The 26,197-nt window shown below is 37.1% G+C and overlaps 1 protein-coding gene across 2 annotated transcripts in view; it reads right to left on the bottom strand.

Annotated features, from left to right (window-relative positions):
• Positions 1-3,865: 3,865 nt before the first annotated feature.
• LOC120742928 (regulator of G-protein signaling 8-like) overlaps positions 3,866-26,197 on the bottom strand; it is a 30,327-nt gene continuing 7,995 nt past the window's right edge. The window contains exons 2-5 of one of the 2 annotated variants that reach the window (XM_040046459.1): positions 14,071-14,180; positions 12,380-12,441; positions 7,209-7,375; positions 3,866-6,620 (exon numbers count right to left, since the gene is read on the bottom strand). In XM_040046459.1, the coding sequence (XP_039902393.1) occupies positions 6,426-6,620; positions 7,209-7,375; positions 12,380-12,441; positions 14,071-14,171 (525 nt within the window). In that variant the 5' untranslated portion in view covers positions 14,172-14,180 and the 3' untranslated portion in view covers positions 3,866-6,425. Of the gene's footprint in view, positions 6,621-7,208; positions 7,376-12,379; positions 12,442-14,070; positions 14,185-26,197 lie in introns of both variants that reach the window. The other variant, XM_040046458.1, reaches the window with a different exon arrangement.

Below are 26,197 nucleotides of genomic sequence, written 5' to 3'. Positions count from 1 at the left end.
CTTGAAGCTGGATGGCTTTGTTTTTCCCCCCGCTGTATCCCCACAGTTGGGTTGTGAAATATCAGGCCCAGACAACAACACCGTTGATATTTGACTCTTGTCAACATCACATGCACACAGTATGAATGTACCTGCTACCTTGGAGATCATAACAAACAGTCAGCAATGACAATATCAGAGAGCAGCAGGTATTATTGCTCCTACAGGCTTGTTGTAACTAAAAATAGGAGCTGACACACAAATGCATTAGCTTATATAAAAAAATGTTACAATTTGATTTCCAAATTACAAAAGAACATGCCAATATATAGCTGTAGCCAATATAATGCTGTATCACTGTGAATTTAAAATAAATCAGCGTTTTTCTTACTTTGTGTTTAGAGTTGGACGTTAAAGACAGCCTCATTAACACTGGATCAAAAATATGAATATGAAAATATCAACATCCGTGTGACTAGAAAAAAACTGTGGGTTGCTCAGTGATTGCATTCAAATATTTTTGCTTTCATTCACAAATAAATAAGCAACGAACTGGTCACCCAGAGGTTCATGTGAATACTCTTGATTGGAAGGCAATTCAGTGTTTCACTTGGTAGGAGGCAATCAATCACTATCCTGCAGCAGCTACATCACTGGTTGTGGAGACATTTCAGTTTCAATTCTGGGTCTGGCTGGACCAGAAGTGTCAAACATATTTTAAATCATGGCCCACATACAGCCCACTTTGTTCTTAAGTGGGCCGGACCAGTGAAAGTCCTCTTCCTGTTACATTTAATCTATGGGATAACTCACCTTTTCTATAAGAAATGGTTTAATTTCAACAGCACCATTCATTTTTTTTCCTTTTTTTGATAAAGTAACGCTATTGTTCAAAAGTCCAAAATCTATGCCCTCCTTCACTCATTCAGTGGGCTGGACTGGAGTCATTGCGGGGCCGATTTTGGCCCCTGGGTCTTATGTTTAACACCACTCTGACTGTAAGTATGTGAATATCTGTGTAATGTGAGTTTCTCTGCATGTACATAGTAACAGGTTTATGATTTTTGTAGATTTTTGCCATTATTATCTTAAACAGATTACTTATAATTGCTAACCTGACCACTCTCAGTTACAAACAGACAGTTTATTGCCCCAAAATTGCTTTGGTGTGTCAAAATGGCAGCTTAATTTGAATAGTCACAGACTTCGTACCCATCTTTGAATAATTTTAAAGGCAGCAAGTTTGCAAGTTCCTGGTGTCACAGCTTCCAACCACTCATGTGGATACGCTTTTGTCACTGCTAAATGTTACAAAAAGAAATAATGTATGGCACTTTGATAAATTAAATGTATATTGATGATGTCACTGTATTGCTGTGAAATAATGCATTAATGTTCCAAAATCCAGCATTTACAAACAGTTACATAAAGTGTGTTACATAAGTTCATCATCATTAGGCGCCCTTTCCTGTGCCTTTTTTAGCACAAGCATTCACCTGACGTCAAGGAGAGCAAGAACAAAATGCCACAGACTAAGAAGTCTATTGGATTGGGAAGTGCTGTAAATGTTTAATCCTAATGGCTTGCTTATTTGAAAAAGTGATTAAACAACTAATAGCTTAAATGAACAATAAACATATTGTGTTATTAAAAAGTACTCTAAGGAGTTAGTTTGTATTATGTTAGCCTCAACACTGTTAACAATTAATGTATAATATATTCCTTCACAGTAACAACTCCAATCCCCAAGTTAGCTTGTATCTCTACTACACATCGTTGGGTCTGTGTAAAGTCGGGTGCATCAGTCTTTCCTTGTTTTGATGTATGGAATGAGGACTGAAATGCATAGTAAATGTACCATAAAAACAAAACACATGGCTAAAACATTCTGTGTTCCAGTAATTTGTATTTTTTGTGTTCCTGCACAAAATGGATCTTTGCGTTTATAGTACATCTCCCATTACCAGTGAAGGTTACCTAATAGAAACAAATGGGTTTTTTTTTTCAGGTTGTTGCAAAACAGGCAATCCAATATGCTTTGTTGTTTTCCCGACACTGCTTCTGTTGTTTGTCTCAGGGCTGAACAGGAGGAGTAATTAAATGTTCTCTCATCCTCACCATTATCCATAGTCAGGGCAATGCTTCGCCATGGGTATTGTGCTTACTATTGATTAAGAGACTAGAGAAATACAGACTGATTGAGAAACAGAAAAGATATTTTGAAGCGAAAGAATAGATGGAAAGATAGGAGAAGATTATAGAAAATGAGCCACAATTTGCCGTTTGTTACAAACCACCCAAATCATCTTTGTAGAGCAACAACTGGTCAAGACGCATATAAAGCCTTATGATTGTCCTGTACATTTACTGTAGAAATCTAGTTTCTGCACAGGGACTCACACGCCCCGATATTATTTTTTTTCTAAAAAGTGCATGTTTGCCTTTTAGACAAAATATTCAATTTTTACACAAGTACAATGCTTTTACAGCTGCAAGAGCACCAAGACAGGGCTCATAATGGATCGCTTCGAAAGCTCCAGGAACACCTTCACGTAGTTTACTCTATCTCTTATGTTCAATTACATTACTGTAATTTACACTTTCATAACCACAGACAAGACTGGTCATAATGTGTTGAGTTGATGCTCTGCTTGCAGTTACTTCCGTTGTGAGATATGCATTGACTGCTTGCAGTCTGCTGGCCCAGATAGGCTTGTGTTGTGTCTACCGAGCAGGGCACTGTCCCACATTCAGACTGCTCTTCATTCCCAGAGTGACTAACACATTGACAACAACAGTAAAGTAAATGGATGTGTAATGGGGCAGCGGGCGACTGCGTCACCCCAGTGCCCCAAATACAAGGTATATGTGGTAGTTTCAGCTAAGTAAAAATAGTATCATGAATGTTTGACGATGCTTCTGCTCTTTGCTTATTTGCTTACTTTTAAAAGAAAAAAAAACCTAAGTCATCTAGTCATCAGTCATCATATGAATCACTGCTGATAAAACTTAAAAAATCTTACTTAGCATAGGATGAAAGGTGAAGATGCTGAGCAAAGTTCTCCATACCTAACCTATCAGCACGCATTTTAATTTTAGTTTAGAATTGCAGTAGTAGTTATTGTGAATTAAAATGATCGACTCTGAGTTTAATAACTGGTAACTGTAATTCTTGAATGTGATCATCAAATAATCAAAAATCAAACATCAAATAATTATAGAATAATTCTAAATGTTTTGAAGTATCACTTCTCTGGACAAGGATGTTTATTGCTAGAAAGAACAAAATGGAAATTGTTGATGTGGCTGGGAATTTCAAACTCAATATAAAAAGTGGAATTAAAATTGATCATGACATAAAGTTTGCATGTAGCTGTTTGTGGTTCAGGATGTTTGTAGGTTTGTTTATGGCATATACATAAGAGTCCTATTGCTTCATTTTTAAAATTAATCATTTAAATTTAAAGAAATAAAGAAATGTACGTTTCTCTTGTTTTTTCAATTACATTCAGCTCATTTACTTCTTTGAATTTATGTGAGAAAGACTGAAAAGTCATTAGTACATGTGCTCAATAGATTGTATTTACTGAATATTTAGCATGCAAAGTCTTCTAATACAAAAAGCAAAATTGAACAACCAACAATTTTGCAATTTTGAATCTGTTCTTCAAACATTTAATTTTAACAGAGGTGTGAATCATGCAGCTGGAGAAGTGGCTTCTCATTAATTAGAAATGTTTTGGTCTGCTTTCATTGCTGTTATAAAATGGCTGGGAAACGAGGTCAACCCGTCTGTCTGTGTGTCTGATCAGTGGATGAGTGCATTTTCATAACTCTAATACCGTTTTGGTATAATGAGAATGAAGTCACACAGTGCAACAATAAATGCAGATTAACTTTTTTAATGCAAAAAGAAGAAGAGGGAGATTACATTCATGTGGAGCACAGTAACATACCATATATGGCAGTATGCTTTTTTTTAGTCTTTATCCGTTTTCTGGCATTTCAAACAGGCTGGTACACATGCACTAAAGAAAATATTTACCACTCTTTAAGTGCTCAGGAAAGTTTTGCATTTAATTCATTTAAAGGATTGATAGGTTAAGGAGCACATCTAATGCAGAAACACATCAAATGCTGAAGGAGCACACTGACATATTATAAATAAAGTTATCTGCAGTATTTGTTTAACATACTGTACATGTTTAAGAATATATAAACAGTAAATCTGAGTATTGCATCATGCAGAAAACTATTTTCAGCAAAGATTGGATGGAATTCAGTGGAAGAGTATCAGCAGGACGTTGTATTTCATTGTAACCTTGATGGAACGTCTGCTGTTTATGCTGCTTGTTTTGGTTAATTAGGTATCAATCCATTATAGAATGGAATTTAAATTACTCTTTAACTCTACTTGCAAACTTTTTTGCTAGTCGATAATCCGTAAAAAACTCATTACAGTTCAGTAACATATTTTAAACCGACCAAATCACCAGAAATGATGAAGGGAATCTCATTCGGGAATCTTTGACTGCCTAAACAATTTTTATCATTTAGAACAGAAGTGAAAGCTAAACTCTGCCTGTTGAGCTGAGTGAAATGAGCTGACAGATTACCTGCAGTTTAAGATACACAGTATTATGCAATAACAACATCGAAGTGCAATTGATTATTTTGGCACAGTTTCAGATATTAAGTGGTCACTCACTTAGTTGTTCATTGTAAACACACAAACTACCACAGCAGGTATAATTACCTGCATACAACAGTGTCTATTTCACAGACGAGGTAAGACAAGTAGTGGCAGGGCTGAGCAATAAAGCAATAATGATAATTACCACAATATAGTTTCCTCAGTGATAAAATATATCAGAAATATTCATAAATCCAGTGAACTCTTGAAAAGAGAGAAAATAAAGCAGAGAGACCCTCTTCCCATTGAAAAAGACACCCTGCACAACATTTGTGCTGCTTGCTGTGACACATGTTTTATTGTGATAGCACCCTCTACTTGGCAGAGTAATATAATGAAAGCAAATAAGAAGGATGATGCAGGGCTGCAAAGTCCACAAAGAGAGGGTTGGGAGTAGATGCATAAGATGGAAAAGAACATACAACATGTAGGCCACCCAGTGACTTTTATATAACCTGTGCTGTTTATTATCCAGGAAAACTTTATTTATTAAATTATTAAATTATTATATAAATTTATTTCAACCAATGAGTACTTGAAATATGTTGCTTAAACCAACACCTGGTTTCTATGTGTAATAACCATTCAGGTTAGGAACAGTTACTGGTTGTAATATATGTAAAAGAATGTGAACGGGCCACAACCAGACAAATCATTTATTTTGCTATGAAAATTCCTACAAATTTCTGACCAACTGCAATCACGGAGGTAAACAAAGGTGCGATCAAAGAAAGAAAGAAAGAAAGAAAGAAAGAAAATTCAGTTTTAAAAATAAAAAGAATAATAACTCAGTTTTAGTTTGGCTAGAATCCGCACATCTCTTCCCCGCCTCTGCTTTTTGCAGATCAGTCCAAGTGGTCACATCATGACTACTTGGACCGGACAAGTCAAATTTGGGAAGTAGGCAGCTGGTGAGAAAAAATAACGTTGGCAAGGCCAAAAAGCTTCAGATTCAGGTTGCAGAATGTTCACTGTTAGGATGTTGAAAATTCACAGTGCACAACCATAGTAATCAGACACACACACACACACACACACACACACACACACACACACACACACACACACAAACACACACACACAGATATGTTCTTGGTCATAATCCAACTACTTGCTGTGATATGAAGTTTGGTGTCTGGTCTCTCAAGTCTAAGGACCATTGTGAAATCACAGGTTCACAGTTGGTCACAACTGTACTTCCATGTCGTGATCAAGCAGTAACAATCCAGAGGTGCACGTGGAGATTACCATAAAGGTTTTCTTTTGCTTTTAGGACTATTTGAACAACTCATTTGATTTCTTTATTGACTGTAAAGTTTCTTTACTACAGAAATGCATATATCAATTCAAACCACCACTTACCAGTCTCTATTTGAGTCTTTTATTTGAGTCTATAGCCTATAATCACATAGTGCATGACTGATATAAAAATAAATAACTTACATAGCTAAAGAACTAACAAAACATAGCAAATATTGTGATAACTATCATTATTGCATGATACTGTACTTTTATTTTGATATTTCAGACAGATTGCTCAGCAAACCATTAGCTTATAATCATCCACACTCATTGTATTGTATATTGCAGTCCACAGAGACACGTTTTATCTAGAGGGATTGCATGCATGGAGCTGGTGTTGATAAAGGAAACAGTCAAGCAGGTCACCCCCATCCTTGCAGATTCACAGTATTAAGAGATTTCAAAGGATAAATGATCTACAGTAAAGGTCCAGTTTTATTGCCACTGTTTGTCAAACAGACCTTCGTTGTCCTCGCGCTTGTGCCCTGTTGACTATATCCTGGTACATCTTGGACCTGAGAAACCGTGGGTAGGAGTCTTTCTCCATGAGGCTGTAGATTTTACCTTGGACTTCATTGAGGCTGGTTGGGGTGGGATCCGCCAGGCTCTGCTTAGTCTTCTCCCTGGTACGGTAGTCAATGTTAATCTGCCAGGACAAAGAGAGGAAAGAATAATTTTGAAGATAAGAGTCATTTACTTTCATTAATGTAATAGTCAGTTTGTTAATTTGTCATAATAAATAATAAAATGTCCCCCTTAACTACATGCATGAACCTTCTCTGAGGTCTTCTTCTTTTCGTCCTGCCTGGCAGCTCCATATGCAACATCCTTTTCCCAAAATATGCACTATCCATACTCTCCAGTATATGTGCAACCAATCTTGGTCTTATCTCTCTTTGCCTACAAACTTTGTCTACAAACCACTCAACCTGAGTGGTCAGTCCCATCTTGGTCAGTCCCAGTGGACATCTTAGGATCCTCAGCGCTGCCACCTTTAGTGCCAGCTTCTGTCTTTTTGTCAGTGACACTGCCAAACCATCATAGCAGGTCTCACTACCATCTTGTAAATCTTCCCTTTCAGTCTTGCTGCTATCCTTCCTTGTCATACATCACTATCCTGTTACCATGATAAGAATCTTTTAATTTCTTTTGACTGGGTTTATCATGGGTTTAAAGTAGTGAATCATGGGTTTAAAATTAATAGTCAAGTCTGTAGAAAACTGCATTAACTCACCTCTCTTGGTGCCTGAACCTCAACAAACTCCTTAAATATCTTGTTTGCTTTTGACACCAGCTTAGCTGAGCTCTTGATTTTTTTGTAGTCTTCACAGGCCATCCAAAACTCAATATTCTCATCACTGAATTCTGACTTAAGAAATGTCCGGAAAGCTGCCAGCCCATCTGAGAACAAAAAAAAAAAAAAGAATCAAAAAGTTAAAGAATGTAAAATATAAAAACACATAAGACTCACGTTTCTGTACAGCAGCTCATTTTACCCTTTATTATCTTTTGGTGTATTTATTATTAATCCTTTATTTATCCAGGTAAAAGTCTCATTGAGATTAAAAATCTCATTTCCAAGAGAGACCTGGCATCATGGCAACAAAAGTCACATACCACATAGGTATATAACATTTAAAACAAATACAATATCCCATACAAACATGTGTAAAATGAATGATGATGATAAGCAGGAAATTGTATTATAGTTACAGCATAAATAAATCAGAACAAAATATTCCAACAAAGAGAACACATTTTTGTCAGCCAAGATAAGTGAGTAATTAATGTGCTCCCTGTTGACGTTATGAGAAGTGGGGCATGTTTTTCTATGTGCCTGTGTCATGCTGACATGTCATTTCCACCCTTTCTGCTGTTTACCTCTTAACACGGTGCAAAGCATGTTTTATGCAGCAATACTGTTTTGATTGGCCTCCAACAGCATATACGCTTACTGTGGTGCTTAAAAATTTGTAAAGTAAGTAAGTAAGTAAGTAAGTAAGTAAGTAAGTAAAATTTATTTATATAGCACATTTCACAGATAAAAATCACAAAGTGCTTTACAATAAGATCAGACATACAAGTTAAAATTAATTAAAAGCCCGTTTGTATAAAAATGTCTTCAGCTGCTTTTTAAAGGAGTCAGTAGAGTCTAGACAGCGTAAAGACAACGGCAGAGAGTTCCACAGCCTAGGTGCCAGTGCCTGAAAAGCCCGATCCCCACGTGTTTTAAATCTAGTACGTGGGACCACCAGTAGCCTCTGACCTGAAGACCTAAGTGCTCGGGATGAAGCATGAGGTTTCAGCAGGTCAGAGATATACTGGGGAGCTTCACCATGCAGAGCTCTAAAAGTTACAACTAAAATTTTAAAATGAACCCTAAAATTTACAGGCAACCAATGAAGAGAAGCCAAAACTGGAGTAATGTGTGACCTCTTGTTTGTACCAGTTAAAAGTCTTGCCGCTGCATTCTGTACAGACTGAAGGCGATCCAGAGCTGATTTGTTAAGACACGTAAAAAGACCGTTACAATAATCCAAACGAGAAGAGATAAAAGCATGAATAATCATCTCAAGTTCTGCCTTTGACACCAGTAGCCTGAGTTTAGAAATGTTTCTTAGATGATAAAAACAGTTCCGGACAAGTTGTTTAGAGTGTTTCTCAAGAGACATTGAACTGTCAAATATAACACCTAAGTTTCTGAGACTCGACTGAAATGAAGGGTCTAAAAAACTGATATGCTGCCTAATTTCTGAGAGCATGTGATCAGGTGCAATAATCAAAGTTTCTGTTTTATCTGCATTTAACTGAAGGAAATTGTCATTTAACCATTGTTTGATTTCTGACAGACAATTATTTAAACAAGACAATTTATACAACTCAGAAGCTTTGAAAGAACAGTACAACTGAATGTCATCAGCATAGAGATGATAAGAAATATTATTGTAACGTCTGATAATGTGGCCTAGAGGGAGGATATACAGCAAAAAGAGAATAGGACCTAAAACAGATCCTTGAGGTACCCCAGAAGACAGAACTGATGTTTCCGACAGCACATGATTTATACAGACAGTAAAGGATCTCTCAGATAGATACGACATAAACCATTTTAAAACAACGCCAGTAATCCCAAACAAGTCCTTCAGCCTATTTATCATGATGCTGTGATCAACAGTATCAAAAGCAGAGCTGAGATCCAACATAACCAGAACAGTGTACTCTCCAGAGTCTGCTGCCATCAGAATGTCACTAGAAATGTAAACACATTACAATTTTTTGTTCTTCTTACCAACAAAAGCATGAGAAAAAAAATCTTACATTTTTATTTTCCAAAAAAAAGGAGAACTCAATTAAACCAAATGAGACAAAAAGTATCACACTTCATTTATTTGAGGATGACTGACAGAAGAATATGAATATGTTTTCTGTATCATTTGGGACCTCGTTCATCACAAATGAGTGCGAGAACTGGAGCTAAACATTTCCAGTAACACTAAATCACTGTTGGATATCAACTTAATGGACGTTTTGCCATATTTGTCTCTAAATAAAGTATAGGATGATGTCAGGTTTTTGCACATGAACTGTTACGTTTAGTTCGTTTTGCAGATTTGTGTTATTTGAAGGTTGTTTGTAGATAAATGAAACAAAAATAAACCTGTTGTACGTTAAAGATACACGAGCAATCCACTTCTATGGATATATAAGCACTAACAAGCACATAGGCACAATTCTAGGTTCCTGTTAGACACCATCACCAGACTTCTTACCCCTGCTCAATCTGGTTTTCCTACCATGACTGTGATTTTTTTTTTTTTTTTTTTTTTTTTTGCTGGTAAGGTCAATGGTATCAGATCACAGTTCAAGCCAGGAACCTTCCAATCTGTCCAAGTGTCTCAGCCCACCCCATTGTCTGAGTTTTATCCTATTTCCATGACAGATCTGCCAGATATAGTTTGCATATGTGCACTTCTTCATGCCCAATTGATATTCGTTGCAAATCTTTTAATGAGGTTCTACTTATCACCTCCACCTCCTGTCCATTATCAGCCTGTCTCTATCTTCTGTGTGCATGCCAGATTTCTTTAAAACAGTCACTGTCATCCTTTTGCTTTAAAACCTCTCCCCAGATCCCACCATTTCAGACATTTACAGCCCATTTCGAAACCTCCATCAATTTGCTAAATCCTTAAGAAAGTTCTGGACCATAAGTTACATATTTCTCCTGTCCTAACCCTTTTAGACATTTCTGGTACAGAAACATTAACGTTTTTTTCCTCTCGGTATTTTTTCTCCTAATCTGTTATGCATAAAAAAAGGTACTGCTTGTTATTTTGTTCTAACAAGTCACATATAGCTAACAGTGCTCACAGGTTGAATGCATCCAGATGAAACACAGTATTCTTTTTAAAGCAAATTAAGGTTAATACCTTATTACAGGAACATCCAGCACTCTGTTCCTATTGATTTAACATCACTTATGTAATCCAAATATGTGTGTGTTTGTATCTACATTTTGTAGTGTGCTGTTCTAATGCTTGGTCAGTGGAAACAGGATGCACAGGTGCATCACGCTCCCCGTGTCTAGGGAAATCCTCTAGTTTTGCCTGGGAAACATTATTTTGTTGTGTGTCAAACTGATGTGTTATGTCATAACCTCAATTTTAATGAAGCTGTTCAAGTGAGTATGACTTTTCAAGACTACCATTTGTTAGCCTAGTGTTATGGAGTTCATCACTGAACAAAACTGGGATGCAGCTGTTGCCACCCACCCTTTGGACTCCAATGCTTATTAATTTTTGCAAAAATCTTGTCCAAAACACGCTAATAACTACACGCATATTACTGACTTGTTAATATTTCAGTGTCTATTAACTGACAGCAATCTTAAAAGTGCAAGTAACACCATGCAACAAGGATACATTGATTTGGATAGCACTTCAGTTTTGGTGTATGTATGAGAATTATGGTGTGTTTTAAAGTCTTGTTCTTTATTGTCTTTGCTGATGAAATGATGAGGAAACAACAGAGGGAAATATGTGTTTTTTAATCTGCCAGGTTTGTAACTGCTCATAAACCCTGGTATCTTTCACCTGGAAAAGCCCTAAATTGTACCGTATGTAAAGATGAATGAATTTCGTATAATTGTACTAAGAACAGAATTCACAGACACCCCGCTAAAGCATTCACCTAGCATTTCAATTAAAAAACAAAAAAAGAGGGTAACTGTGGATTGACATTTAGTTAGCAAGGACACTAAAAATAAAGATGGTCCTGGGTGAACTTTAAAAAAGTGAAATGATACAATGATGGGCACCCTCAGCCTTTCCTGTAATCGAACTACTGGGATAATCATGTTATGGTTTTAGACATTCATCATTCACCCAATATCCAGCAGTTCAAGCTCCCTCATGTTTGGTTATATTCATGTATAACAAAACAATGATTTTAATTATTTGAGACAATATTTGGCAAATTAATTGGCAAAAAAAGACAAACAAATAGCTAGTTATAACCTCATGTGTTTCTTTATCAAAAAATTTTTTTCTATAGTATTTCTCTCACCTTGCTACAGATACTGACACATTATTGCCACAATCATTGGTCATATAACTGGACAGGTATACAGTGTTTTTATTACCATTTTTAGGGAAGCATATGTTGTAAATTGTGTGCTTGATCTATGTACATGTATGCATACGTACAATAAGGAAGACAAAGCTGTCAGCTCATCAAATGTTACTTGGGGTCAACAGTCCCGAAGGTATCATTAAACTCATCCAGTACTAGTTGACTGACCCAAGATTTTGAGTTGTTCCAGGAAACGTGGATAGGACCTCAGTCAGCCTAGATTAAACGTTCACTTCCTACAAACGACGATTGATTTCTATATCAGTAAAAAAAAAATTGATTTGACCTTTGAGGTTCAGCAAGACACGAGCATCCTAATTGTAGGAGGAAAATGTTTGAATTTGATTTGAGTTGATCCGACTCTCACCAAATGAATGTGCCCTTTACTCTTTTAGTTTAGAGTTTTCTGTCAAAGACGCTACGTCACATGGCTTGTCAGCAGAAAATAAATCCATGACCCATTTGTGCAGACAGACATGTGAGTTGTGAGTGCGTGCTGCTGTCTTTTTGGTCCAAGGGGAAGGTCAAAGACGAGGATGTGACTCATTATGCGGCACGGACTCTTAACAACAAAGAAATGACACACTTGCATAACATGGGCTTGAGAGGAGAACAGTAAAATTTGTTTTTCCTGAGTGAAAAAAGGAAAGTATTAAAGAAACTGGAAGGGGCTTGTTTACTTTGTATAAGGTGGCTTTCATTTTCTTGGGGCTGGCTATGAGTGTTCTGCGCAGTATGAACTGTTCCCTCAGAAAATAGAAAGTGTTCACTTACACTTATGAGTGAGGAGGCTATCGAATGATTCAGACCATCGAACAACTTCATCGGTTGATAGTCTGATGGAGAGAAAGACAAAAATAAGTGCCTCAGTTACATGCTAATCAACAACTATGCTTTAATGCATTTTGAGTCCCCTGCAGTGTTTTATATAAATTCTTGAATGGGAGCTGAGTTTAATGCATGATTAATTCCTCCTCATACTAATTCTTATTCTCAAGGCCATAAAATATTTCAAATAACAGGTTACTTTTAAAGATTGGAGGAGACAACAGAGCTACAATTAAATGATTGTCTTCCACAGCATGTGCATAGCAGTCTGAAATATTTTAAAACAATGCCACAAGTTACTTTAGTGAGGATGTGTTAGAACATCTGACAGTGTACCTTTTTTCCAACTGGCCAAAATAATATTTACTTGATTACTACTAGCCTAAGTGCAAAAAGGTCTATGTTAAACAGACAATTATGCTGTACAGTTTGCTCTGTCTGTGCTTTTGGCTCATACAGTTAATGACATTGAGAAAAGATTTTTAAAAAATGGGGTATATATATATATATATATATATATATATATATATATATATGTATGTATATGAAGATAAATATGGAACTCAATGTCCATTTATATGCAGCAACATGTAAGTAAGTAATCTATATATGATTAAGGGACTGTGTGTTTCATTGTCAAAAGAATAAAAATCATAAAAAGTGGCATGCAAGATTAAATTCAATGAAATACTTTGTAAGCAGATCTATAAAAGAGAACTTTTTCATTTCCACCATGAATCTGTATTTACATGCATTATGGTGAACCTGTACATATGAGTAACATGCACCTGACAAAGAAATTTCTTGGAAATGCTTTAAAAAAAGACTGGAAGGTTGGCTAGATCAATTCACACGGCTTGAAATGCCATCGCCTAACATACATTTAGAAGGTTACTGATCCAACATTAAAGTTTTGATGTAACCCCAAAGTACAGTAAGCTTGACTTCATAATATGTCATATGATATAATGTAATTTCGAGGCCGTAAACACAATTTGGAAATACCAAAAATGGTTATATTTAACATTATATCATATTATTATATTATTTTGATATATTACATGTCATTGTGGTGAAATTAAACTGACCAAAGACAATGTTATAAAATGCTATACATGCTATAAATTTCAGCCAGTTGATAGGTGGGTGCTAGGCAATATGGTGATATCATAATATCTGATATAGATAAGAATCAGACAGTTTCGAAGCCTAAAGTGCATTTGTTTGCCAACTTAGGTTGGGCAGACAAACAAACAGAATGGTTTAGTGCAGCAGTAACATGCATACAGTCATTACAGCGGGACATGCACCGCTGAAGTTATCTCCTCTAGTAAATGCCAAGGGTGATTCTTGCAAATATGTTATGACTTAGGACTTGCATTAATAATAATAACTATAATAATAAAAATAATACTTGTGTCATTCTCAGAATGTATAATACTTTTGCCGACATACTGCTCAAATGGAAAGCAATAAATTACATTCATATCACCTCAAATTAAAGGAAGTCTTAAAGGCAACTTTTCCTTGAAAGGTCTGATAATTCTAATTATTTCACACAACAACAGGTCAAGCACAAAAATAATTTGTAGTCTTATAAAACCAGCACAGGAAGGCTTGTTTTCTGGCAAACTCACTTCAGACACCTGGCTGTGGTTTCGTGGGCTGGAGGCAGGAATTCTGAGAAGTCATTGTAGGAGTCAGATTTGTGGGACAGGCAGCCTAGTCTGGTCTTCATGGTGCAAATCTTGCTGAAAAAGAACACAGTATTTAATGGTTTTCAACAATTTTTTTTAAATCCTGAAAACGGACTTTTGCATCATTTTCCATATTGTCTTGGTACTTTGCAAGAGTCGCCACTTTATGTAACACTACCTGCATCAGGACTGAACCTGTGCTCCAAAATCATTCACAGCACTTTAACCACAACACACCTCCAACCTTCTCCACTGGACCCCAACCCCTTCTTGCTTTTCCCTGTGCCATGCTATTTATAATATACCAGAAACACCTCTGCTATCAAGAACCTTGCTCTTACATAGTTGCTGTTGCCAAGGTGGCTAATCATATGTTTTGTCTTTGCGTAATTGGGCTGTTCCTTCAGATGATGTATTTATAAGTTCTCAAATGTAGATGGATGGCCTGCTGAATAAGCTGATCATAAAGAAACAAGATGCAGGCCAACTGAATCCAAAAGACAGGACTAAACATGGACAACAGGTGCAACTCCATATGCAAAGAGCCGATTCCGTATGGCTCTGCCTCATTCAGAATGGAGCTTCAAACATCACTGATACCCAACTTCCCTTCCTGAGAAGGTGTTTTGGTGTGGCTGTATAATGCACGTGATGCAAAGTTTAAAATGATTTTCACAGAGTGTGAAAGGTAAAGATTTTTTTTTCAATTTTTCTGATCATTTTACCTGCACTATAGATAATAAAACAAATAAAAAATGTATTTTTGCCGCTATTCTGCTCATCATCTTATTTATTACCATTAAACCAATCACAGTGATAGAACACCCACCCAATAGCTAGGCTTATTTGTGATTTCTCTATAAATGTATCATGTTTATAGTATTTAGATGACCATTCAACATGTGGGGAGTCTTTAAAAGCCCCACTGTGTATTAACACTCACCCCACCCCCATCGCCCACACCCAACCCCCAACAAAAGAAAAAAACAGCATCTCTCATGGACCACACTGAAACAAACCATATCTCCATCTCTCATCACAGTCTGTCCTGTTTCATTTGTACACTGCTGCTGCCATGTACAATTTGTCACTGTTCTGCCTCTGGGACAGATGGGTCACTCCAGATGGGGCATGGTTATAAAGATGCTGTTTTTTAAAAGTAAGTCTATACGGATAGTCTCAATAAACTGTTATTAAGTCTCAGTGTTGTCATTAGTACTACTTACTTCCTTACGTAATTTTAACTGTAAAATGCTACTGGTGTATCACTGTGTATTTAAATCCAGTGATGTCTGTCATCACTGAGGAAAAGACGTACCCTAACTAATAATTCTATGCTATATTTATTATATATTATATATTTGTGTAATTTGGCTTTCACCATGTCTTGATATTGTAGATCATTCATTAAATTTCAGATTTTAATTTTCATAAAATACTTAGTTTGCTAACTGGAAAAAAGCTAAACTAGTTATCTATCAGTTGTTATACATTACATGAGCAAAAGTACTGAGCTACCTACACATTACACCTAGAGAAGCTGCTCTGCCGTGGAAGCTCATGCTACGAAGCTCCCAGCACACAGTTTTTGTCCCGATGTGAATACCAAGAGGAGTTTTGGAGAAACATTGGTGACTTTATGTGGCTTTTTTTTCTTGGTGACAGAGTTGTTGTCGTTGGTAAACACTTCCACTTCCACACATACATTTGAGCATGGAACACACAAATGGACTTATTGTTTGCAAATACAGACTCAGTGACTAGGTTCTTGATTCTAGTCAACTGTGGCACCTTTGTGACTGAAAAACCTTGAATCCAAAGATAAAGAGGTGCGGAAAAGTATCATTGTCCCTAGTGTCTTCGACATTTTACCAGATGACTGCATGACTTTTGTTTTATCTGTAATAAAAGCCAAATAAAGTCACTCTTTGTTTGTTTCCAGTCTTTCAGCTGATCTACGGTAAACAGCTGCTGACAGTAGCACGTATCTGGGTAAAGATTTGACTTGTCCACTCACTTTGTTGCAGTGTTACATCTACAGGATGTTTGCTTGGCTTTGGTGATAGTCCTGGTTTGTAAACAGTGGGCTACTTTATTAGACACTGTTGAGCTTTAGAATGACTCAAGCACCTTGTGTCTCCATCCTTCTTTCCATTGTAGTTGTCCATCCATCATAAAAAGCCATTATTTTGGATAATTATCCCAGTTTAGTGTCCCTTTTTCTTCGATGATATCAGTGCAGCAGAGGAGTTGGAGCACTGGATTGTTTTGATGTTTGGACCTTGAAGTGGGAACATTGCATGAAATGTACTGTTTATTAGCTGACCGAAATCCATTTGTTGGACATAATGGGTTTCGTCCACCACATGAATTCCAAAGCTCTTTAAAATATCACTTTTTGTTCTCCATCTATCCACTCCTGGGTGTTTTGAGGGGTTGCATGCATGTAAGAGAGTGTACGTTCACTTATGTTTGGGCTGCACTAATGCAGAAGGTTTGTGGTATTGCTATTTAATGAAATTTGTTCAGCACTCTGCCATTAAGTGGAAGAGGTAAGCCAGTGAAATAAATCTATGTTCACAGAGGAGAACATGAGGTTACAAAACAATCAATGAAACCTAGAAGATTGTGCACTGACAGATTTGTTTGGGTTTCAGTTAAGAGTTAATGCTCTGTCAAAAACCTTTTCTATTCATCAAACGTAAATCTAAATAAAGACTGTAGGTGGGTTGTTTCAGATGCACTGCAGATGTGATGCAGCTTGCCCCAGAAACGCCCAAGTTATATATCTGATGTTATATATAAAACAAATCCACTCAACTAGAAAGGCAGCTTATGTGTCATCTATATGAGTCATAATCTCAAGGTGCACTTAACACAAGGTATTATTGAAAATTCATTTTCAGAGAGGAAAGCTAAAATAATAGGCAGGGATATTTTAAACATGATAGACTATGTATAGACTTGTAGTTAACTAAAGATCACTAGTGAGGGCTGAATTGTGCGTCAGTAGTTAGGAACATTATAAAAAAAGACTGATGTTAGAATAAAACAAATATAGCAATAACACCAGAAAGATTGAACTTTAAAATATTACATGACAAATTTGTAATGTCATTTTTTAAATCAAAATTGTCAAATTTAGTGGCTGTTAAGCAGCTTTTACACACAATTTCCCCCACAAGATGATGCAAAGCTTTAAACCTATTAACATCCACCAGATTGCTGCCGATTCCTCTGATGCAGTACGAGCATTTGGTCCCATTAAGTTAAAGAAGCATAGTTTCAGATACTTAAACATACTTCCCTTTAAGCTCTCTTACATGTGTTTTGGCCTTGCAGTTCTTCACTTGTAGGATTTTGATTTGGATCTGCCATATAGGTGAAGATTTCATAAGAGTTGATGTGTATATAAGCAACCAATCGAAATATATGAGGTTAAGTGTTCAAAGGTAATAGGATTGGTAAATTCCATCACCTGGATGGAAATGTACATGTGTCAAGTAGCTTTAAATCAGCTGTGGAACACGGAAACATAGATCTATACATTGCAGAAGGTGCTAACTTTTTTTTTTTTTTATCACTGAAGTAACATAATCACCAAATCCATTTACTTGTGTATATGTTTGATTCAAACCCGTTTTCAGTTCCAAACTGAAATGAAAGCATAATGTATTTCTATTTAGTACTGTCTGTTATTAAATTCAATTTGGGAATACTTATTCATATTCAGCAACATAGTCATTTCTATTCCATTTTAATTTTGACTTACATTATTAAAAAGCTTAGCTTTGTCTCATATTTTCTTGGCTTAAAAGAATAACCATACTTATATTCAGGCTGTTTCTATGAGATTAAAATCAAATGTTTTTCACATTTTATTTAATTCTATTAGTGGCAGAGGGCGTGCACAGGCATTTAGGTGTGTGGAAACAGCAAAAGGTAATGCACAGGCTTTCCTACATGAATAATAAAACAATAGTGTTTATAAGCTCCTCTTCTACAAATATTATATTTGCCAAGCAGTTTGTGGCAATAAATATCTAACGTAATCAGCTGCTTCTTCAATAAATTTCAATAAATGCTGCAAGTAAACCCCAAATCCACTTGCTACAAGTGCTGTAAAGTAAGAGACATTCTAGCCAACAGAGAAAAAATTAGCACTGGAGTCAACAGAGCCGTGTTTGCAGTGATGAACTTTTCAAATGTAATAGCATGGCCTACTAGTAAATCACAAAAGTGTTGTTCACTCAAACAGGTGATTAAAAAAAAGGAAATGAGTGAACATCCTTAGGTGTCAATTAATAATAGTAGTAATTAATTAATAATAGTCTGTGAGTGAATTTTACAAAAGCAGTATAAGAGTGAGAAAACTGAGAAGGGTGCACTTAGCAGACATAAACAATGACGCAAAGCTGCAAGACTCACAACAAATCTCACTTAAAATGCTCTCCCAGAGAATGAAGACTAGTTAGAGAATTGATTGGGATTCATTCCATTTTAGTGGTGCACAAGAAACCAGATCTGCCAAGGTTAGAGCACAAATGGGGAGTGTCTACATTACTTATTTGCTACTTTACTTAACATAATTTGTAGAAACCAAGCTATGCTTTTAAACTGCACTTCCTGCAAAATAGTACAGTCATTTAATCATCCCCTTTATGAGCAGTGAAAATGAAAGGTTATTTCATGCAGATTGCATAATATATTGAACATATTGCCTTTAGATCGCAATTAGTGATTTCAATTGAAACGCATCTGGTCATGAATTCATGTTTGGCAATAATACTCGAGCATTTAAATTTGAAATACTGGCACGTTAGGCAGCAGCTTTCATCCATTAGAAACTATGCATTATAGTTAGATTTTGTTTGTGTGCCAGTGCCATTCTTTAGCAGGCAGAGGCCATCAAGTGAAATTGATAAGGAGAGACATTTATATATTGATAAGCTTGTTTGGTGAGTGACAAAATTGTCAGTATCATGGCAACAGATGCCCTCCTCCTGCTACTTTGTCTTTTCTCCCTGCCTCTTCTTCTTTGTTTAGACAAATCTGCATGTCCGTGGCTGTTGTGAGGTACATTCTTCATCTGCAGTATGATGCAGACACGTGCTGCTGCTACCGCTGAGCTATTTATAAAAACCCCTGACAAATCCGTGTAGTCAGGGGGAAGCAGTGCATGTTCTATTCAGCCATGCAGCAAGGCTGGCTCCTGGAGGAAGGAGGCTAAAAACAGCAACAGCGCTCGAATGCCTCGGATACACACAAGTACGCCTCGTGAATCTAAAAGTACAGGAAGCATCCGCTAGACTTCCAGTGTCTGAGTTCCCTGGTGGGGTTGGTGGATTAAGATGTTAAAATGTAGATCATGGAAGCTGCGTCTGTGTGTGTGTATGTATATGAATATTCTTTGATGTTACCTAACTTGGTGCAATGCAGGTTTTAAGACGTCTCTCCATGTCCTCATTTTTGCATGCTGACAAGAAACACTCTGCAGTTCTATATACTGTATGTGTGTAGTATCAGCTTTTAAACAAATCCTGTAAAAAGGGATTAGATTGATGTACATATAGCATATTCATCCAAAGATTTTCTACTAGTCAGCATGCTGGTGTATACTGGTAAAATGCATTTATTTGGTGCTAAGGAGAGGGACCGTATTGATTAAAAAATTAATGTCGTACTATTCTATACACTGCATGACCGCTTAGGGTACATGTACAGGGCCCTGGTGAATATGTCGGCAGTGACGCTGCGTTGACATTAAAAGCAGAGGGCATGCGTGTCAGGTCATCTCTCAAGTTAAGAGAAGATAATCTTATGCACAGGTCACATCCCTGCTCTTGTTCCTGTTGAGTGCCAGTAAAAATAGCAGCCTGTCAAGTTAAAGTTTTATACATTGCTCTTACATTTTCTTCCTGCTTCCGAGCCCATCTCACAGCATACGTCATACTGTTTCGGCACTCTGTTTTGCTAAAAGACACTCACACTTTATTCCAACATTTATATGTTTCCCATTATTGTAAAGTTATTGTTTTCCACCATAGGTTTGTCTCTTCTTGATTGTCACTACTGCTATTCTGCTTCTACTTCTACTTTTAGAAGTACTCTAAAAATTGAAAATAAAAACTCTAGAAATCCTACAATACTGTGTCACCTCTCCAAAGCCAGACATCCATCTAACAACCCATGCATCCATCCATACTCGACTGCTTATCCAACTAGGGTGTTGAATTTATCTGAAAGTGTGTGTTGGAGCCAAGTCCAGGCCAATATTTTACTCAGTTACATCATGCCATATTTAAGTATTTGTCATGATCTTTAAGTTTTATTATAATCTTGATCATTTTAGGTTATAATGTAATATGCTGTGCTCCATAAATTAATCCTGCTTTGTTAGTCTGTTGTTGTTGTAAAGTGTTGGTGGATGTCGTAAAGGGGGTGTGTATTTGGCCCGCATGCGGAGGGGTGTGGGTAAAAGGTTAGGTAAGCAAGCAGGACGTGGAGCAACAGTTTTCTGACCGTCGCCGTTTTAATGTTATTTTTTGTTGTAACACAAAGGGAATATAAACGGAGCTCCCACCAGAGGCATTTGTTTTGTACCTTTCGATTTGTAAGGAAAATAAATGTTTTGCCCCTTTTTTCCTTCGCCTCGTTTTTTTGCTACCGGAAGGCATCCAAGAGACTTAACAAGAGCACGAGTCAGAAACTTTACGTTCTGCAGAAGCGGCAAAGAAGGACCAAAGGTTGCCGCTATAGTGTGGTCTCCATGTCTACCATCATGGACAGGTTATCAATGCCTAAAACTCTACCCTGAATATCAAATGTTTAGTCTAATTTAAAAAAAAAAAATCAAAGCTCATAATAAGAGCTAAGAGGATTAAAATAAGTAATTATTTTGAAAATATGTCTCATTTTGAAAATATATTTTCAAAAATATATTCATTCAAAAACACTTTAAATAAACTCTTTTAAATAAGAGCCTTAAAAGAAAAAATAAGACAATCATATAAGCTAACGTAAAATGTGTAACAACATTAACTCCCAATGCTTTGTAGAGCTCACATTGTGTGACAGGTCATTCCAGTTCCAGTAAGAGCTGTCTATCTTGCCATTAAATTAAAGAAACAACTCTGAATATGTCACTGTCTAGGTCACACATAACACTGATTGAAATAATGAGGAACTGTTTCACTTTTAGCAGGGTGACTCAGCCTTCCCACTATTTGTTAGTATTATATAAAACCTTTTAAACCCCAGACCATGTTAGATGTCAGTAAAATGGTCTCGGTTTCTCTCTCACTCTCAAAAACCTCAATAAACCTTAGTATGAGGGGAACTCTAACACTGATTACTTAGGACATGAGACTTGTTAAGGTTGTTCCTGAGTGGTTCATGTGCCAAAATAACCAGCTGCTGTAGTTCTATTTTTGTAAATTATATAATATGGACACTTTTTGCTCCTCGGCTCAGTCTGTTGTGTATAGTCATGTTCATAATAGAGCCATCCTTTAAAAACAATGATTTTGCAGTGTCTGTAATACTGTCCTTAATAATCATCATAAAGAAAAGCATTTGAAAAATATATAGTTATTATTATATGCCTATTTTATATGATATTTATATTACATAAACAATATATTATGCAATGTTACTTATGCTATTATTTTTTCACTCATAAAAAAAATCTTAGCTCTTTGTCTCAGTATCACCACATCACAATATCATTTGAGTACTTCACATCCACACAGGAACTGGCATTCACACATCTTTTAATTAATGGATCTATGAGCTGCTTAATTACTCGACTCACTCACTGTCAGCTTTACACTCACTCTTTTTCACACACATTAAGGAAAGTATACAGTTGCTTATGTTATCTCTGCAGAACCACTTATGCATCCTGGCTGATTTGCTTCTGTGGCACTGTGTCCCCTTGATGTGCGGACCTCTCGCTCTTTAGAGAACAAGTCAAAAATACTCTTTAACGATTCAGCAAGTTCTTCTGGACCAAGTATGGCAAGAAAAATCACACAGAATCTTTTTATGTACATACATTTAGTACATAGATAGAAGGAGAAATGCTACTGGAGTGCTAATATTATGCTTAAATTATTAGTGAAGAAACAACAAAAGAAAGTATTTTCTTTTGTCATTCAAATCCCCAAAGTACTAGAAAACTCTCAAATCTTGGCTAGTCTGCTGCCAAATGTCACAATCAAAGTGCGATTGTTTGTCTAGCTCTACTCTCCATTCATTACATAAGCCTGTTTTTGCTGTTTTCGGGCTAATTAAGATGCACTGTGACTCAGATGACAAGTTATAAGGGTGACTGCTCGGCAGTTCAGCTTTGGCAAGTCCATCCATGTCCGTTCCCTCTCTGCTGCAAACTTGTCAGATTTGATACTTGAGTCACAGGAGCACAGCTGTGGTCTTGCACTTGTGCCTTCGCCTGTGTGCATTTGTGTACACTTGGCCAGTGGAAAACCGACTGCCCACAGAAGTATGTGTCAGACCATCTGATGTGTTGCCACCTTTAGCAACAACAGAAAGAGAAATCATGGCCGATTTCCGTTTTATTACTGGTCTCAGGACAGGCCAATTCACAACATGCATTGCCCTGAAGAACTGTTAGCTGCCATTCTGTTCCAGAAATGTCTGCAGACTAGATTCTTTCTGTTGTCAGAATTGAAAGCCAGTTCAACAAAAAAATGAATAGGTGATAATCAAAGTGTTAAAGAGAAAATAAGGACTGTTTTCTGATATAGAGTTAAGTCTATATATGTTTGGACACTGAAAAAAGTTTAGTTTTTTTACCTGGTTACAGAAACATATTTGGCCTGGAGTTGATTTGAGGTGTGGTGTATATTTTGCTATGGACAGACAACATTCAGTCAAAGGAGGTCCCCATACAGGTGAAAAAAGCCACCCTTAGGCTACAAAAATTGAGATAAATTGCTACAATAGTAGGAGTGGCCAAATCTACAATTTGGTACATCCTGTGAAAGAATGAAAGCACTGGTGAACTCGGCAACGCAAAAAGACCTGGATGTCCACAGAAGACAACAGTGGTGAATAGGGATGGGTACCGGTGTCCGGTGCCATGATGGCACCGGTTCTGACATAAACGGTAGTAACCAGACCAAAAAGCAGCGCACATTTCGGTGCTTTATTTCGGTGCTTTTTTTTCCTGAGCTGTGATACACTTCTAGCCAATCATTTTACGTTTCCGAGGATAGTAGGCGGGTCCAGGTACGTACGTTTTTTTAGAGCAGAGCTACAGATTAAAAATGCCCAAGGCGAAGCGGTCAAAAGTCTGGCTGTACTTCACAGCAAAATATGCAAACTCAGCAGCCTGCAACAAGTGCTTTAAGCTGATACTGTGATACTGTCAAAGGAGGTAACACCTCGAATCCGATGAAACACCTGGCGACGCATAGCGTTTTTTTTAAAAGCTGAGAAATGCGCCGTATTTGATAGCTTGCTGCGAGACCTCACACCGAGCACATCTACTGCGGGTGGGTTGCCTGTTATCGGACCCGGAGTTGGCAACATCCCCCAAAAACACGAAGAGGAGAGTCCTGGCCCCTAGCCCTGCCAGTGTAGCAGAAATGATGACGGATGATGATGTAGCAGCAGCCGTTCTTCTCTGCGTGAGTAGCTTAATGTTGTTCGGGTGCAATTTACGTTGAGTAGGCTAACCACGTTATTACATTAATGCATGTAAGGTGAACTAGCAAACATCATCATAGCTACATGCAGCTGTCTTCTTGTTTGATGGCAGATACTCCCTTCACCCTGGCCAAAAAGGCTAAAATGACCAAAGAAAAAGTGGAAAACAGTTAAACATGAGAGGTTTTTGGATAAAGTTTGTGTTTTTTCCATTGTTTAAGCACTGCTTCCAGCCAAGAGTGATACCATATTTGCCCCACAGCTGCAGAAAAGGCTAACATTGTTATCTTTTTACAAAAAAACAGCTGAACATGAGAGGTTTTTGGACCAATTTTGTGTTCTCCATTCTTTAAGCACCGGTTTGAACACCGTTTGAGGGAATGATCACAGAAGTGAACAACACTCTGAAGGAGTATCTACCAAGCCTACCATAAAGAAAAGATGGCATGAAAGTAAATACAGAGAGTTCACTGCAAGGTGCAAGTCACTCATTTCATTTTATTTCATTTTATTCATTTATAAAGCAAATTTAATAACAACAGGGCGTTTACCAAAGTGCTGTACAACATAACAATTAAACAGTGACATTAACAACAACAACTGATAAAAATTAAAAACAGATTAGGATAAAAGAATTGGTAACTCTCCTACTGTTTCGAAAGCCAGAGTAAAAAAATATGTTTTAAGATGCGATTTAAAAAGAGTAACAGTTCGGGCCTTTCTAATGTGGAGAGGTAGATCGTTCCACATTTTCGGTGCCACAACTGCAAATGTCCGATCTCCTCTATGAACCATCCTAGACTTATGTAAAGAAAAGAGTAGGTGATCACTTGATCGAAGGGCTCTAGAGGGCGTATACAGCTGCACAAGGTCAGACAAATAGTCCGGTGCCTGGCCATTTAGCACTTTAAAAGTTAAAAGTAAGATTTTGAATTTAATTCTAAAACGCACTGGAAGCCAATGAAGGGAAGCAAGCACCGGAGTAATATGTTGGTGTTTCTTCACACGAGTCAAAAGGCGAGCTGCAGCATTCTGTACAAGTTGGAGCCGGGCCAAGCTGGACTGACTGACACCCACATACAGTGAATTGCAGTAATCCAGTTGAGATAAAACAAACGCATGAATTGCTCGTTCCAAGTTTCTAAAGGATAGAAAAGATCTCACTTTGGATAGGAGCCTTAATTTAAAAAAGGACCGCTGGACAACTGAATTAATTTGTTTCTCAAATGTAAGTTTGCTATCCAAGAGAACCCCCAGGTTTTTTACATGGGTTTTAACAGCACATGTTAGGTTACATAAGTCCAAATCTGGGGCATTGAAATTACAGCTTGGTCCAAAAATAATTACCTCTGTTTTTTCCTCGTTGAAGGTAAGAAAGTTTGAGGCCATCCAGGTTTTAACTTCGTCGAGACATTTGACTAACGATTCCATGGGCGTAGAGGTGTTTCTATTAAACCGAAGATAAATCTGGGTGTCATCGGCATATGAGTGAAAGCAGATGTTATGTTTCCTAAAGATTAGGCCTAGGGGTAACATATAGATTGAAAAAAGAATTGGGCCTAATACGGATCCCTGCGGGACACCACAAGTAAAAGGAGCTGGGGAAGAAATAAAATCATCAAGGCTCATGGAAAAAGTCCTCTTGGAGAGGTACGACCTAAACCATTCCAAGGGGATACCTTTGATACCACATTGCTCCAAACGGGAGATCAGAATGCTGTGGTCAACAGTATCAAAGGCTGCAGTTAAGTCTAGGAGAAGGAGCACGGCTGGGTCTCCTGAGTCAGTGATTAATAAAATATCATTAAGTATTTTTAAGAGGGCAGTTTCTGTGCTGTGGTGGGTTTTGAAGCCCGACTGGAATTTCTCAAAAATATTATGACTGTTTAGAAAGGATTGTAGCTGCTCAAATACAATCCTTTCTAGCATTTTTGACAGAAACGGTAGCTTGGAGACAGGTCTAAAATTAGCAAGAACAGAAGAATCAAGATTCGTTTTTTTTAAGTACTGGCTGCACTACAGCGTGCTTGTATCCAGTTGGTACTACTCCAGAGCTGAGACTGCTATTAAAAATAATTAAAATTTCAGGACCGATTACCTTAATAATCTTTTTTAGAAAATGGGTTGGGACTCCATCTGAGGGGCAGGATGATGTCTTTATGCTATTGCAAAGCTCTTCTACCTGGTTAAGACATACAGCCTCAATCTGGTCAAAAGCAGTTGAGGGGGTATATGTTAATGAGACATTATACAGCGATGGGATAGATGTAGATCGAAGCCTTTCTATCTTATTAATAAAAAACTGCAAGAATCTATCGCAAGTTTCAATGGAGCTATCTATATGGAAAGCGGGGGAGGTATTCAAGACCGATTCAATAACTGAGAAAAGAGTTCG

The sequence above is a fragment of the Simochromis diagramma genome, unplaced genomic scaffold (assembly GCF_900408965.1).
Source record: "Simochromis diagramma unplaced genomic scaffold, fSimDia1.1 OVJJ01000553.1, whole genome shotgun sequence".
Classification (NCBI taxonomy): domain Eukaryota; kingdom Metazoa; phylum Chordata; class Actinopteri; order Cichliformes; family Cichlidae; genus Simochromis; species Simochromis diagramma.
This window is presented reverse-complemented; position numbering and strand designations above follow the sequence as displayed.